Source organism: Malaclemys terrapin, chromosome 1 (assembly GCF_027887155.1).
Source record: "Malaclemys terrapin pileata isolate rMalTer1 chromosome 1, rMalTer1.hap1, whole genome shotgun sequence".
Lineage (NCBI taxonomy): Eukaryota > Metazoa > Chordata > Testudines > Emydidae > Malaclemys > Malaclemys terrapin.
Window position 1 is genome coordinate 203,284,206 of NC_071505.1, and position 16,219 is coordinate 203,300,424.

Below are 16,219 nucleotides of genomic sequence, written 5' to 3' on the forward strand. Positions count from 1 at the left end.
CATTCTTGGCATTTTTGAGGTCATCACTCCCTTTCATTGTTCCATCCTCTACAGATGGATAGATAAGACTTGAATGTCTAATGTTAATAAAATAAGACAAACAAATAGTCTTTGGGTTTTTTGGAATGAGGGTTTTTTTGGAATGAGGGGTTTCTCCTCTTCCATTCCCACTAAAAAATATAAAAATAAAGTAAAAAACAAAATGAACTTCTGCCCCACATTTTAAAAAAATATTTGTGCCCTTTTTGTTCTATGCAGTTTACCTTTAAAAAGAAGAACAGGAGTACTTGTGGCACCTTAGAGACTAACAAATTTATTAGAGAATAAGCTTTCGTGGACTACAGCCCACTTCTTCGGATGCATATAGAATGGAACATATAATGAGGAGATATATATACACACATACAGAGAGCATAAACAGGTGGGAGTTGTCTTACCAACTCTGAGAGGCCAATTAATTAAGAGAAAAAAAACTTTTGAAGTGATAATCAAGCTAGCCGAGTACAGACAGTGTGATAAGAAGTGTGAGAGTACTTACAAGGGGAGATAGAGTCAATGTTTGTAATGGCTCAGCCATTCCCAGTCCTTATTCAAACCGGAGTTGATTGTGTCTAGTTTGCATATCAATTCTAGCTCTGCAGTCTCTCTTTGGAGTCTGTTTTTGAAGTTTTTCTGTTGTAATATAGCCACCCGCAGGTGTGTCACTGAATGACCAGACAGGTTAAAGTGTTCTCCCACTGGTTTTTGAGTATTTTGATTCCTGATGTCAGATTTGTGTCCATTAATTCTTTTGTGTAGAGACTGTCCGGTTTGGCCAATGTACATGGCAGAGGGGCATTGCTGGCACATGATGGCATATATCACATTGGTAGATGTGCAGGTGAACGAGCCCCTGATGGTATGGCTGATGTGATTAGGTCCTATGATGATGTCACTTGAATAGATATGTGGACAGAGTTGGCATTGGGGTTTGTTACAAGGATAGGTTCCTGGGTTAGTGGTTTTGTTCAGTGATGTGTGGTTGCTGGTGAGTATTTGCTTTAGGTTGGGGGGTTGTCTGTAAGTGAGGACAGGTCTGTCTCCCAAGATCTGTGAGAGTAAAGGATCATCTTTCAGGATAGGTTGTAGATCTCTGATGATGCGCTGGAGAGGTTTTAGTTGGGGGCTGAAGGTGACAGCTAGTGGTGTTCTGTTATTTTCTTTGTTGGGCCTGTCTTGTAGGAGGTGACTTCTGGGTACTCGTCTGGCTCTGTCAATCTGTTTTTTCACTTCAGCAGGTGGGTATTGTAGTTTTAAGAATGCTTGATAGAGATCTTGTAGGTGCTTGTCTCTATCCGAGGGATTGGAGCAAATGCAGTTATATCTTAGAGCTTGGCTAAGAAAACAGACTCCAAAGAGAGACTGCAGAACTAGAATTGATATGCAAACTAGACACAATCAACTCCGGTTTGAATAAGGACTGGGAATGGCTGAGCCATTACAAACATTGACTCTATCTCCCCTTGTAAGTACTCTCACACTTCTTATCACACTGTCTGTACTCGGCTAGCTTGATTATCACTTCAAAAGTTTTTTTTCTCTTAATTAATTGGCCTCTCAGAGTTGGTAAGACAACTCCCACCTGTTTATGCTCTCTGTATGTGTGTATATATATCTCCTCATTATATGTTCCATTCTATATGCATCCGAAGAAGTGGGCTGTAGTCCACGAAAGCTTAGTCTCTAAGGTGCCACAAGTACTCCTGTTCTTCTTTTTGCGGATACAGACTAACACGGCTGTTACTCTGAAACTTTACCTTTAAAGAAGATCTATCCATCTAGGCTGTCCAATGTGCAACTCCTCACATTCCCCATAAAAATGTGGGCCTCCAATTTTGTGATTTCACATATTTCCAGAAGGTGAATAAGTCTGAGGCTCCACATTTTTGGTTAATTGAAATGGTGTTTAGCCTTAAAGTTTTGTATGCATGTAATGTAAGCTACTTTCCCCCATTGCCCCGGTCTGTTTTATTGAGTTGTATTAAAGCAGTAAAGTGAAATTGACTCTAATCTTGTTAGAAATCTGGCTAGGAGCAGGAATCTTGTCAATTTCATTTTATCACTTACATGCAGAGTAGGAAGGCAAAGCAAGCAGGAGCACCTTGTCTTATGAACACATCTGGCTTCCACCACTGAGTAAATATATACAATGATATGTTAATGTAGAGTTGTAGACCCCATTGCCATTGGGCTTGTCAAGGCTGATTCCCCACTCTGGCACTTTGAATGCAGAAGGTGGGGGCATGCAAGGATTCTAAAAATTAATACTTGCCACTCCAAGCTTGTATTAAATTCCCAAGGTTACAGCTTTTCTCTGACCTTGGCTTGGTAAACAGCTGCCACCACCCAAGTGAAAAACTGCCTCTTGCAAATCCTGGAAAAACTCACTTGGGAAATTTTCCCTGGGGCCCCTTGGCTTTTCCACCCCTCCCTTGGGAAGCTGAGAAAGAAAACAAACAAAAGGGAAACCCAGCTGTTGTCACCAGCTAATTGAAAAACATATGCACAGACCTTTTAAGACACAAAACCAATCAGGTCTTTAAAAAAAGGTAAATTTTATTTAAAAAAAAGAAGAAGAAGAAGAAGAAAGGAAACACTTCTGGAAAATCAGGCTATTGCCAGATTTTATAGAGCAACTGAAAAGGGGTTAAACACCAGGAATGGCTCCCTGGGGTCCAGCTTAAGTTACAAAAGAAAACAAAAATACCTGAGCTTAGCACAGAGGAAATCCACAAGCCAAAATAAAGAAATAAACCTGATCATAGCTATCTAAACATTCCCTGTCCCAGTGAATCCTTCTAGATATGAAAGATAATTGTTCATACCTGGTTCAAACTTTACATAGCATTTCTGCTACCCCTGTCTCTTCAGCCAAGAGAACAACCAAGTTTTGCAGAGACAAACATACTAATTGTGGGAGCTGGCTTCTCCTCTGGTTTGAATGTCAACAGAGATCTTAACTGAATTCCACCTGCAGACTCTGACTGAGGCTGATATTGGAGATATAAATAACCCAGCTTCACTTTAAGATCCCAGGTTGGATTTGCAGGTCTAGACGTTAGAAAAACAAAATAATTTTTTCTTGTAAAGGAGGCACAATGAACACAGGACCCCTTAATGCTGTGTTTTAGAGTTATCTTTCTGACTGGAGTCACATTTTAAACCCCATCTGCTGCCCCAAGGAGGTGAAGGAGGAATCAAGTCTCATACAAAACTCCCCACAGGATCCATCATCCCTGAGAGGGAGACATGATAAAACTGGAGGAAAGGGAATCCTTCCCAGTTCCTAAGGCAGGGGCTCAAGTCGGGTGTGCCATATGCCCCCCCCCGGGCATGCAGGGTTGGGCCTTAAGGCTGGTACTAGGGTGACCAGATGTTCCAATTTTATAGAGACAGTCCTGATATTTGGGGCTTTTTCTTGTATAGGTTCCTATTACCCCCATGCCAATTTGTCACACTTGTGTCTGATTACCCCAGCTGGTACTTCCCCCCACCACTGGGACTCCTATGGCTGGTTCAGTAGCTAACCGGGGGGAGGGATAGCTCAGTGGTTTGAGCATTGGCCTGCTAAACCCAGGGTTGTGAGTTCAATCCTTGCGGGGGCCACTTGGGGATCTGGGGCAAAATCAGTACTTGGTCCTGCTAGTGAAGGCAGGGGGCTGGACTCCATGACCTTTCAAGGTCCCTTCCAGTTCTAGGAGATAGGATATCTCCATTAATTTAATTTAATTTAATTTAATGAGCAAGGGGGTGGGGCCAAGATAGACTCCGCCCTCAGCCCCTCGCCCTATTGGTTGAATTGGAAGTTCCGCTCATAATCTCGTCCAATCAGGGTTCTGTTTTCGTTGCCCGGCGACCGTTTCCAAGCGGTGCCGGCTCCTTCTGTCCTCCCAGCTGCGGGCTGCGTGTCCAGGCAACCGGGACGCGGGCGCTGCACGGGACAATGGCGGGGCCGCGGGACGTGGCCGGGCTGCGTCTCTGCCCGGCCGAGCTGCGCTTCGTGGACGCGGTGCCCGGGGGCCGGTACCGGGCGCTGCTGAGCGTCCAGAACCTGCAGCCGGGGAGCCGCCGCCTCCAGCTGCTGCCGCCGCGCTGCGCCCAGGTGAGAGGCTGCCCCCGCCCAGCGAGCCCCTGGGACATGGGAGAGCTGGGGCCGGGGCCGCCCGGGGCAAGTCCCCGCATTCGCTTCGGCCAGGCCGCCGGGGTGGGCAGGGGCGGGCTCTGGGGCTTGCGCGCGGGTTGCCACTCCGGGTGTAATGCTGCAAACTGCTGCCCTGATACAATGGGCTACCTTGGCCTTTCCCCATCCTCTGGTCCAAGGGTAGCGCTCTCTCTCTCTCTCTCTGTGTTGCTACACGTGTCACAATTTGCTGGCTCTCCCCTTCTCCCATCTCCTGCACCTGGGGTTGGGAGGAGGTAGCAAGTTGTGATGGTTGTGGGCACTCCCCTCACTATTTACTACCGTGGTGAAATTTCTGTTTTAAAAGTGGACACAAAAACATTATATTTTTGTAATTTGAAAAAACATTCTACAGAGGTAAACTTCAGGGCTATTGCATAAGACCTGAAAGGTTTTTTTTCTCCTTTGCTTCTTTCCATTGCAGATGATGGGCTATAATAACATTTTAATGTTCCCAAAACACTGAAACTAGTGTAAAGTACTGTAAACAGTTTTTGAAATATGTTTATTATTATTCCATTTTAAACACAAGCTATTAAGCAGAAAATCTACCATTCTTCATTATAAACACCCCTCCTCCTGCCCAAATCCCTTGTCACTGTTACGCATATTGATCAAGTTTTCAAAACTAAATTTGTACTTCTGAACTTTGGCACAACCGTATGTGTATATTGTCCTCTGATCTTATTCCAGAGATGTTTTTTCAGGCTTTTTCCTCACTGCTAAAGCCGAAGTGACCTCTCACTGTGGTTTTTATGTCAGAATAGCTTCTGCATGTTAGCTACCAAATAAAACAAAAATCACCTTTTTTATCAGTGAGGAAAAGACCTAAGTCCTATGTTCACAAAGGGACTTAAGCATTGCAGTACTCCTGCCTAGATTTTGGGCACCAAGATAGTCAGAGGAACACAGCTGCAGTTCACAAATCCTGAGTTAGGTGATTATGCTCCCTATATAATGCATGGGGGGAGGGGAGAGGTAACACAGCGTCGGTACTACAAAAACCAGCTCTCTAGACAGGCAGCTGCCAAAGACAGCTTCTGGGAGATGCCAGTCAGAGGGATGTGTGCTAAACCCCATCCCCTCACAGAGTTCAGTGCCTAAATCCCCACTGCATGCAGGCACCTCGCTGTTCAAATCCTTTATCCCATTCTGCTTGAGTGGGGATTGAACCTGTCTCTCCCACATCCCCGCTAAGTGTTTTAACCCATTGATCTAGAACAGGGATAGACAACCTTTAGCACGCGGCTTGCCAGGGTAAACTCCTGGCGGGCCGGGCCTGTTTGTTTACCTGCCGCGTCCACAGGTTCCGCCGATCGTGGCTCCCGCTGGCCGCAGTTTGCCGCTCCAGGCCAATGGGGGCTGCGGGAAGTGGCGTGGGCCAAGGGATGTGCTGCTCAGTGTTACCCCCATCCTGCCAGTAGGCAGGACTTGACCCCAGATACACAGGCACAGCCCCCACTGCAGCCCTGTGAGGAGATGCATGGGGGAAGGTACCGGAAAGCGGCCTTTTGTTCCTCCCAACTCTTGAATGAATGGGAACTCTTGGCCAAAGCTGTTCCTAGCTGGGTGGGTGCAGGTGCCAGGGGAAGCCAACAGTGGGATGCACTACACATGGAGCCTGCATGGTTGGATGCTGCAGGCATAAAGGAGGAGCATTGGCAGCTCGTGGAACTGAATAAAGTTGTCCATGGAGAAAGGAGACTCTTAATGAAAATCCATGAGTCCTCAGCTGGATGATTGTGGGAAGATGAACCAATTCTGAAAATATAGGGAGTTCTTGGAGTCTTTATATGCTGTTCTTGACAAAGTGCAGGTGGCGGGTATGGGACATTGGGAAAATTGACTGTTTTCATTAGATTTTAAGTGATAGATCCACAGTTAGTATTAGAAGTGCTTTTGAGGAAAAGAAGCCTCTATGTGTTTGAGTTATGGGAGTTGCATATCAGATTAATCTTTGCTGGTGAATCTTGCTTACCCTCTCCTGGGTGAAATAACTCAAGTAGGGAGTTTGATTTACCCCCGTATCCTCCCCAACTGTTTCCTTTCAAGAACTCTGTGACATCCTCTTTCTTTGCCAAATGGTGTCATCCAGATGTAAATTTCTTTGCCACAGATATGAACACCATGTAAGTGAGGTAGTGTTCCAGAGCAGGCAGGGACTCAAGTTTGGTTAGAATGCTTTTCTTTCTTAATGGTTGGTGGGGCTTATGTATACCCGCTCTTTCCCCAGTTTTCAATCTTTTTCCTTTGCTTCTCAAGGTCCTTGAAAATTTGGCAGGACTCAGCTTGAATAGTCATACTTGCTTCAGTATGGACTTGAGAGATCTGTTGCTTCTTTCAAAGAAGCTCCCATTCTTTCTTCATGTCCTGGATCTCTTTTCTTTGGAGAGAGGATGGGTACTGCATCAGTATATCAGTTAAAAGAACAGGAGTACTTGTGGCACCTTAGAGACTAACAAATTTATTTGAGCATAAGGGGCTACATCCCACTTCTTCGGATGCATAGAATGGAACATATATATATATACACAGAGAGCATGAACAGGTGGGAGTTGTCTTACCAACTCTGAGAGGCCAATTAAGTAAGAGAAAAACTTTTGAAGTGATAATCAAGATAGCCTAGTACAGACAGGTTGATAAGAAGTGTGAGAGTACTTACATGGGGAAATAGATTCAATGTTTGTAATGGCTCAGCCATTCCCAGTCTTTATTCAAACCTAAATTGATTGTGTCTAATTTGCATATCAATTCGAGTTCAGCAGTTTCTCATTGGAGTCTGTTTTTTAAGCTTTTCTGTTGTAAAATAGCCACCCGCAGGTCTGTCATTGAATGACCAGACAGGTTAAAGTGTTCTCCCACTGGTTTTTGAGTATTCTGATTCTTGATGTCAGATTTGTGTTCATTAATTCTTTTGCGTAGAGACTGTCCGGTTTGGCCAATGTACATGGCAGAGGGGCATTGCTGGCACATGATGGCATATATCACATTGGTAGATATGCAGGTGAACGAGCCCCTGATGGTATGGCTGATGCGATTAGGTCCTATGATGATGTCACTTGAATAGATATGTGGACAGGGTTGGCATCGGGCTTTGTTACAAGGATAGGTTCCTGGATCAGTGTTTTTGTTCAGTGATGTGTGGTTGCTGGTGAGTATTTGCTTCAGGTTGGGAGGTTGTCTGTAAGTGCGGACAGGTCTGTCTCCCAAGATCTGTGAGAGTGAGGGATCATCTTTCAGGATAGGTTGTAGATCTCTGATGATGCGCTGGAGAGGTTTTAGTTGGGGGCTGAAGGTGACAACTAGTGGTGTTCTGTTATTTTCTTTGTTGGGCCTGTCTTGTAGGAGGTGACTTCTGGGTACTCGTCTGGCTCTGTCAATCTGTTTTTTCACTTCAGCAGGTGGGTATTGTAGTTTTAAGAATGCTTGATAGAGATCTTGTAGGTGCTTGTCTCTGTCTGAGGGATTGGAGCAAATGTGGTTGTATCTTAGAGCTTGGCTGTAGACACTGGATCTTGTGGTGTGTCCTGGATGGAAGCTAGAGGCATGTAGATAAGTGTAGCGGTCAGTAGGTTTCCGGTATAGGGTGGTATTTATGTGACCATCACTTATTAGCACAGTAGTGTCCAGGAAATGGACCGCTTGTGTAGATGGATCTAGGCTGAGGTTAATGGTGGGATGGAAATTATTGAAATCATGGTAGAATTCCTCAAGGGCTTCCTTTCCATGGGTCCAGATGATGAAGATGTCATCAATGTTGCGCAAGTAGAGTAGGGGCGTTAGGGGACGAGAGCTAAGGAAGCGTTGTTCTAAGTCAGCCATAAAAATGTGGGCATACTGTGGGGCCATGCTGGTACCCATAGCAGTGCCGCTGACTTGAAGGTATATATTGTCCCTAAATGTGAAATAGTTGTGGGTGAGGACAAAGTCACAAAGTTCAGCCACCAGGTTAGCTGTGACATTATCAGGGATACTGTTCCTGATAGCTTGTATGGAATATTGGTGTAGAGGGCTTCTACATCCATATTGGCCAGGATGGTGTTTTCTGGAAGATCACCGATGGATTGTAGTTTCCTCAGGAAATCAGTGGTGTCTCGAAGATAGCTGGGAGTGCTGGTAGTGTAGGGCCTGAGGAGAGAGTCCATATAGCCAGACAATCCTGATGTTATGGTGCCAATGCCTGAGATGATGGGGCATCCAGGATTTCCAGGTTTATGGATCTTGGGTAGCAAATAGAATACCCCTGGTCGGGGTTCTAGGCATGTGTCTGTACAGATTTGTTCCTGTGCTTTGTCGGAGTTTTTTTAGCAGATGGTGTAGTTTCTTTAGGTAATCCTCAGTGGGATCAGAGGATAATGGCTTGTAGAATGTGGTGTTAGAGAGCTGTCTAGCAGCCTCTTGGTCGTAATCCAACTTATTCATGATGACGACAGCACCTCCTTTGTCAGCCTTTTTAATTATGATGTCAGAGTTGTTCCTGAGGCTGTCGATGGCGTTGTGTTCAGCATGGCTGAGGTTGTGGGGCAAGTGATGTTGCTTTTCCACAATTTCAGCCTTTGCTTCCGTCAACGTGCAATCTATCAGTTGTTTCAGTTGTTTATCCTTCCTCATCACCATTGTATCCAAACACCTCAGTTATTAAGTATTTATCCTCACAACACCACAGTGAGTCAGGGAAGTGCTATCATCGCCATTTTACAGATGGGAAACTGAGTCACGGAGATTAAGTGACTTGGCCAAGATCACACAGTATGTTTGAAGCAGAACAGGAATTGAATTAGTTATCCAGTTTCCTGTTTCACAACCTTAACTACAAGCCTCCCCTCCCCTTCATCAACATGGTATCCTCTGTGTTATGGGGGTGGGGGCGGTCTATTCAGTTCTTGAGTAACTTATCTTTTCATCATCATTCTGTGAAGTTACAGATAACATTGTCTGTAGTGGATGCCTAAATTAAGTATCTAACTCCATGTTTAGGCATTTAAAGCACTTAAATAAGTGGCCTGATTTTTTTTTTTTTTCTGGCGATTCTGAGCACCTACCCCACCATTGAAAATTAGTTACCATCACTTGAGCTAGGAGAATTGGTGACATCCATAATGTTGGCTTTCCTTATATCATCTTTCACAACAACATGTTTGTTTTCCAACCATAGTCTAATTTTTTCCATAGAGTATTCATACTATTCCACTTTCACCAATTTTATTTTGCTTCAGGTCTTCACTCCTCTAACCTCTTGATTTACCGAGGAGGCCAGATTACATGGGCTACTCAGTTATTACCTGACTGGAATCAAAGCTGTTCCATAAATAAATTTAGTGGATTTCTGGTTTTTGGAGAGCAAAGCCCAAGACAATTCTGTTCAAAGACTGCCAAAATGGATAAAGTATATTCCAATTTAGCTTTCTGAGAGTTTTATACTGCCTCTCATAACTATAGTATCTGAGCGCCTTCCACATAAATCTATAGAATAGTGAAGCTTCTAGTGGCTTTCATGGAAACGTTGGCACTTCTCACTTTACAGGGTCAGAAACTCTCTGCTTGATGTAGTTTGTTTTTGGGAGATAAGGTTGGGAATAAAAGTGGTGGTCAAACTGTGAGTATCACTTATAGATGAAAGGCTTTCTGAAAGAGGAAGGCTTTTTAATGTTTCATGAAGATGTTCAGACTCTGGATTTGCCAGATCACCTCTAGAAAATTGTTCCATAGCCAATTCCCTTCAACAGAAAATGGTTTGTCCTTAGTTCTCATATGCATTGTACTACGCTTAGTGATCTGCATTGTCCCAGAGGAGCACAGCTGTTGCAGTGGTTCATATATCAAAGCGGGACCTATGATGTAGTCAAGGCTTGTGTGACGGGTTCCCTCTGGGGTGCCACCTGGAACTGGGGTACCACTGAGCCCCCTGATCCACCAGCCTGGGCTCCCTCTCACACTGTACTGCTGTGACAAGTTGCAAAGCCCTCCAGCCTGCACTTTCACCAACATACATACAGGAAGGGACACACCCAGCTGCAGTCACATGCAAGCTCTCTGACCAGCCCTGGAATAGGAAGGCTACACAGCTAATGCAACTCCCAGCTCCCCAGGCGCACACCCCCTCTGGAATATAAACCCGAAATTATACAGTCTTGTGCTGCACAGGGAACTGTACAGCATAAGCTCATAAAGTTCGCCCCTCAAGAGTAGAAATAATACACTGTTAAATGAAAGCTAATTTTTGCAGAAATTGACATATCCGTATTCTAGCTTACTATATTATCAGGAAACTTCTTCTTGCCAGTGGTGAATAGTGAGTGGAATTTTAAAGCTGTTGATCATAATGTTAATTACCGAGGTAAACCCCAACATATTATGCTGAAAATGGGCCACTTGTATACAGAGGTTTATATAGAAATATTTAAAAATTGATTTAAATATTGCTGTTTTTTTCATTGTAGTTTAAATTGATTGTGGAAAATCCAGATAAACCTGTTGCATCTGGTCTTCAAGTTACAGCTACTGTGGAATATCATCCTGACAGTGAGGAGGACCTTCGAGATAGACTACTCCTTTTGGTAGAAGAAGATGTAATTGAGATCCCTCTGATAGGGTATGGTATTTAAAAGTACATAAACTGCTAATTATATTTTCATTTTACTTGAAAGGGAAGTATGCTAATACATATAGCCATGTATAATGATGTAACTAATTTGTTATCTGAATTTTGAAAACAAATGGTGAATTTCTTTGTAAAGGTAAGTTTCTGTTTTTTTTTTTTTTTTTTTTTTTTTTTTAAGAATGTCACACAGGTAGGATGTTCATTTTAGTGATGTCACTTGATGTTAACAAAGGATTTAAATTTTGACCAAGTGTACTCAGTCTTCATATTTAAGAACTTGAAGTGGTTTGGGCTCATATCTGTGCTCTACATTTTTAGCCTATGATGGTTTTCATGATAAATGGCTTTCTCTGGGTCAATTCCAATTATACAATTGGAAAGTATGGGATGGCCTTTTTCTTCCCTGCATATACTCACTATTGAGTCAATGATATGTAAGTCCTTATAATTATTGCACATATAGTTATGACTGCATTATAGTGAAGCATTTCTTCCTCAATTTTGTAAATATTTTAAAAATTTATAATGGGGTCTCAGATTATAGCATAATCTATATCAAATTGGAACCTATGCTTTGGTAAAAAATTGCATCCATGGTCATAAACAACTGAAAACAATAGTTTTTATAAAATGATTACTAACATAAAAAATGACGTGCACAGGCAGTAATGGGTTCCCTTTCAGAATAAGCAGTATTCAAACCATTAGATAAAAACCTCACTCTTTGAGAGTTCTGTCAAGAAGTAGGCAGGATATTTGGATGCTTCATCTAGGCTATGCTTATCCCAGCACTTCTTCCTCTTTACGTATCTGTCACTTCTCTCTACTCTTCAGATTTGCTTCTCTCCCATTTAAAAATGTTTTCAATTTGATGTTATATGAGTATTAAAACATGATAGAAATTGATTAATAGTCTCCCTTCAGGCTTCCAAATTCAGTGTAAATAAAGTTGTCACTTTTAGCAAGATGGTAGCCACCAAGAGGTGACTCAGAAATGGCAATTTAACTTAGGAATTGTATTTTCATTTGTAGTTGTAAGTACTTTGTGAGCAATGTTCCCAAAATTTAAAACTATGCATTAAAGAAATGGGCACAGTTTTTTCTGAACTTACTCATGCATTCTATCTTTAACCATATGAAACAGTTTGGCCAAGTTTTTGCTTGTGAATAGGAAAAGCTTCAGCTAAAGCACCCATATGCTAAATGAGGGCAAAATTCTTGAGTATAGCACATCTCCCAGAATGGTCTTGAGATCTTACAGTTCATTTATTCAGACTAAGCAGGTAATTTTAGTTTCACATCTGCATCTGATCCAAAAATTGCTTTGCTATTACAGAACAGACTAAGAGCTAAATTATTGTTCTATTATCTGTTCCCAGACTCAGGAAATCTACTGCTTGTTCTGTAATCAAGAACTGTTCAATGTTGACCAAATTAAACGTGAATGCCAAAAATGCCATTCTTTGGCTAATGTTTCTTGACTGAATATAAAATATAAACATTTCAAAGAGCTAATTTCTGGATGAGTCATGTATTTTAAATCCTGTTTTTAAATTGTAGCAGTCTGAACATTGAGTTGCAAGTCAAGGAGTGACTAAGTTATTACGTGGTAGATGCTGAAACTACTATTTCTATTTGTCCCACATAAAATGAAGGAACATCTGGAGATCTTTTAAGTCTGTGTGCACCATTCACTGTAGTGGTTGCAGAATGGTCTCTATGCACATTCTTCTAAAGTAGGAAACAGTAAATTGGTTGTCTAGGAAACAAATTCGATTTTTTTCACCTGGCTGTTATTTTTCTTGCAGGTAAAACCTCTTCCTGCTTGAAGTTCTAGATATCCTTTTGCAAGGCAATACTACTACAGTAAAAGCTGTGTTATCTGACACTTTACCAACTGGAAAGCTCTAGAAACCGGCATTTCTGATATCTCCCAATACAAATCTTCAATAGGGTTGCCAGATGTCCAGTTTTTGACTGGAATGCCCAGCAGGCTCTCTACCTGGCTCTAAGTGGCTCCCCGGAAGCGGCAACATGTCCCTGCTGCTCCTAGGCAGAAGAACGACCGTGGGGGCTCCATGCGTTGCCTCCGCCCTGCCCTTTGTGCTGGCTCCGCAGCTCCCATTGGCTGGGAACAGCGGCCAATGGGAGCTGCAGGGGTGGCGCCTGTGGGCAGAGACAGTGTGCAGAGCCACGCCTCCACCTAGGAGAAGCAGGGACATGTTGCTGAGTGCTGCGACCTGCTGAGGTGAGCGCCGCCTGTATCCAGCACCCGAAAGCCCTCCCATGCCCCTCCCGTACCCAAACTCCCTCCCAGAGCCTGCACACCCTCCTACACCCCAGCCCTGAGTCCCCTCCCGCACTCAAACTCTCTCCCTCCATTGGTAAATATAACTCTTAGTTAACCAGAATTTTTGACTAACCGACATCCCCCACACGCCAGATAACAAAGCTTTTACCGTAGTAGCTTCTGGAAAGGAATCCGAGTATCCTATATAAAACCCAGAGAATTTTTGTAATTTTTTTCATTTTGAAGTTAAAAATTTAACTGCCTGCAGAAAAAAATTACAGAATAATGTATACTACTCAGTGAAAGTGTCCCGGAAGAAGGAATAAACTTTGTGGTCTTTATTTTGAAAAAGTCTGTTTCTTCCCAAGGGTAATGTTGGTTGCTCTGGTGTCTTGTTCTTTTGTTGACAAGGGATTTTTTTTTTTAATTGTTTCATTCAGCACTGCTGAATACTTTGTAAACTTATTGACGCAAATCTAGTCTGTAGTACGTCATAAAGCAGAATGTGAGAGAATACTATATAGAGAGTTTATTTTCATTGTCTGCTTAGCAGAGCTAAAATTGTAAATATGAATGTGGCCCTGAGTAAAATCCCATAGGACTGCTCCTGCTTCAAAATTTTCAGCATTTCAGAGCATTAAAAGAAACATTCTAATGGAATCTCAGGTAACTAGACTTTAAATATTTTGCATAAGATCATGAAAAGGACCTGGCAGTTGCTGGAGTACTTGATCTGTCAGAGTTAAATGCCTATTACCTGCCTTTAATATTTTATTTCCTTTGGTGGTTGTTCAGGGATAAACCAATGGGGAAGGTGTTTCTCACTCCTCTACTATATCTGAAGCAATTGTCTGTACAGATATATACACTGAATTTTTACTACTTGTGGTGTGATTTGAAGAAGATTGATACAAGCACCAAATCTAATCTGAGGGTTTTGGAGAAAAATTCTAATATTGAGCAACCTTAAAAATTTATAAAGAGAGGATTTTGAATAATAAAATGGGAAAAATATGGGCTGGTTCAGATCATCTCCCTGGAGCCCTGCCCTTCATGGCTGGCTAAATTTCTTAATAAAACAGTTTTAGTAAAGATTAGAATCTTCTAAAATATCACTCCTGGAAGCTTTTTTAATATACATTTATTTCAGGCAAACATTTAGTAAGGAAAATGTACAGATGACTAAATCTTAAAATAATTTTTCTTACATCTGAAGTTAAATATGAATGGGAGAGTGAACTTAGAAAGGAATGAAATTTCTGGTATTGTGTCAAAGAAACATCTAAATCAGAGATTTTACTGGCCCTTTGATAAGGACCTTAAAGTTGTATTTTCTAAATACCGGTCCTCCAAATGTGACTTGAGCTGTGCCAATCAAACTGGGTAATGTTCATCTCACATGTTGCCATAGGGGTTTTGCAGGCCAAACTATGTGCTTGGCTACATCTGTGCAGCACCACAATCTCCAGATTATGCCTTCCACGACACATGTATAATACTGCGAGTGCTTGTCAGGGAATGGGGTTTTTTGTTCTCACGTGTGAAAATATTTTTGGATTTTGTTGCAATTTTTTAATTAAGTTTTCAGGTTTTCTTAAAAACAAATGAACAAACCATCCCTTCTTCCCAAATTTTTTTTTTTAAGAAAACAATTCCCTCCCCCCCCCACCCACCCCAAGTTTTTGGCCAAAAATAAAATCTTCTTTTTTATAATGAAAACCTGAAAAAAATTATTGGAAATTGGATAGTTCCTATGGAAATGCCCAATTTGACAAAACAATTTTTTTGGGGAAAAAAATGTTTTGTTCAAAACATTTTGACCAGATCTGCCAATTACCTTTAAGTGAGTTTGGTCCGGTGGCACTGGAAGCATAATCTGCAGCCTCATATGAGCAAAGTTGCAGACATGTTCTTAACTGCTTTGTAGAATCCAGGCCTAAATATTTCTCTTTCTACACCATATATTATTCTTTTAGCTTTTGGAATTTTCTCATTGCCAGTTACAATTTAAGTTATCTGCATGGATTTAAATAAACCTAGATGCTAACCTTGCATGAAAACTTCTGTCTAATACAATAAATGTGTAAAGATAAATAAGCATGAGATTGAAATTTACTTAATCTCTCTAGACCATTAACCTTCTCTTATTGAACTGTGTCCAATACTACCATCCCCCCAACTCATGTGTTGTCTTTATACCATTGTATTATGGGACTATACATGTGCTTAAATGCATTACAGGGTTGAGGTCTTCAGCTATGTTAGAGTGCATAATTCTCAGGTAGTGTCAACAGTCCAAAGAAAGAAACTTTCCTAAATTGGAATTAATTACATTACCCTTTTGCTGTTACCCTAATCATCAACTTTAACTATTGGTGATATGGCGCATTCAGTTTTTACAATGATAAACATAAACAATTTATTAGATGGTGGTCCAAATTTATCCCTGATGTAACTCCTTTTTTTTTCTAATGGAGTTAAAGCAGGAGTGAATTTGGCCTAATAGGTCTTAATCAAATTTAAATGATTGGACTAGAAACCTTATGCCCTAAACCAGACAAAGATGCGGGGCTTGTCTACACTTACATTTTATAGCGCTCTAACTTGCTGGCTCAGGGAGGTGAAAAATCACCCCCCTGAGCGCAGCAAGTCTGAGCGCTTTAAAGCGCTAGTGTAGACAGGTTCCAAGCGCTGGGAGCTAATCCCCTCGTGGAGGTGGATTAACAGTAGCGCTGGGAGAACTCTCTCCCAGCACTCACGCGCAACCACACTCGCATTTCAAAGCGCTGCCGTGGGAGCGTTCCCATGGCAGCACTTTGAAGTTTCCAGTGTAGACATACCAGAAGCAGAAGAACAGAAATTTGATCTGTTGTAAAATATTAAGCACTTATTTGAATGGTACAAAGTCCTTTAGGAAATCAAATAAACTATTCCTATCTTTTCAACAACTTGACCTTTCCATCATAAAACACACGGGATTTAATAGATAGTCTTATTCCTTAAAGAATCTCTGCAGTGTCACAAAATATCTTCTGATTCGTATGCGTTCCAGAAGTGTAGCTGGTTCCTGAGTGGAATTAGACAAGATTCTAATGTCTCTCATATTTCT

General features: G+C 41.9%; 1 protein-coding gene across 1 annotated transcript in view; it reads left to right on the plus strand.

Annotated features, from left to right (window-relative positions):
- Positions 1–3,982: 3,982 nt before the first annotated feature.
- CFAP47 (cilia and flagella associated protein 47) overlaps positions 3,983–16,219 on the plus strand; it is a 643,784-nt gene continuing 631,547 nt past the window's right edge. The window contains exons 1-2 of the mRNA XM_054005907.1: positions 3,983–4,141; positions 10,660–10,811. Coding sequence (XP_053861882.1) covers positions 3,983–4,141; positions 10,660–10,811 — 311 coding nt within the window. The remainder of the gene's footprint in view (positions 4,142–10,659; positions 10,812–16,219) is intronic.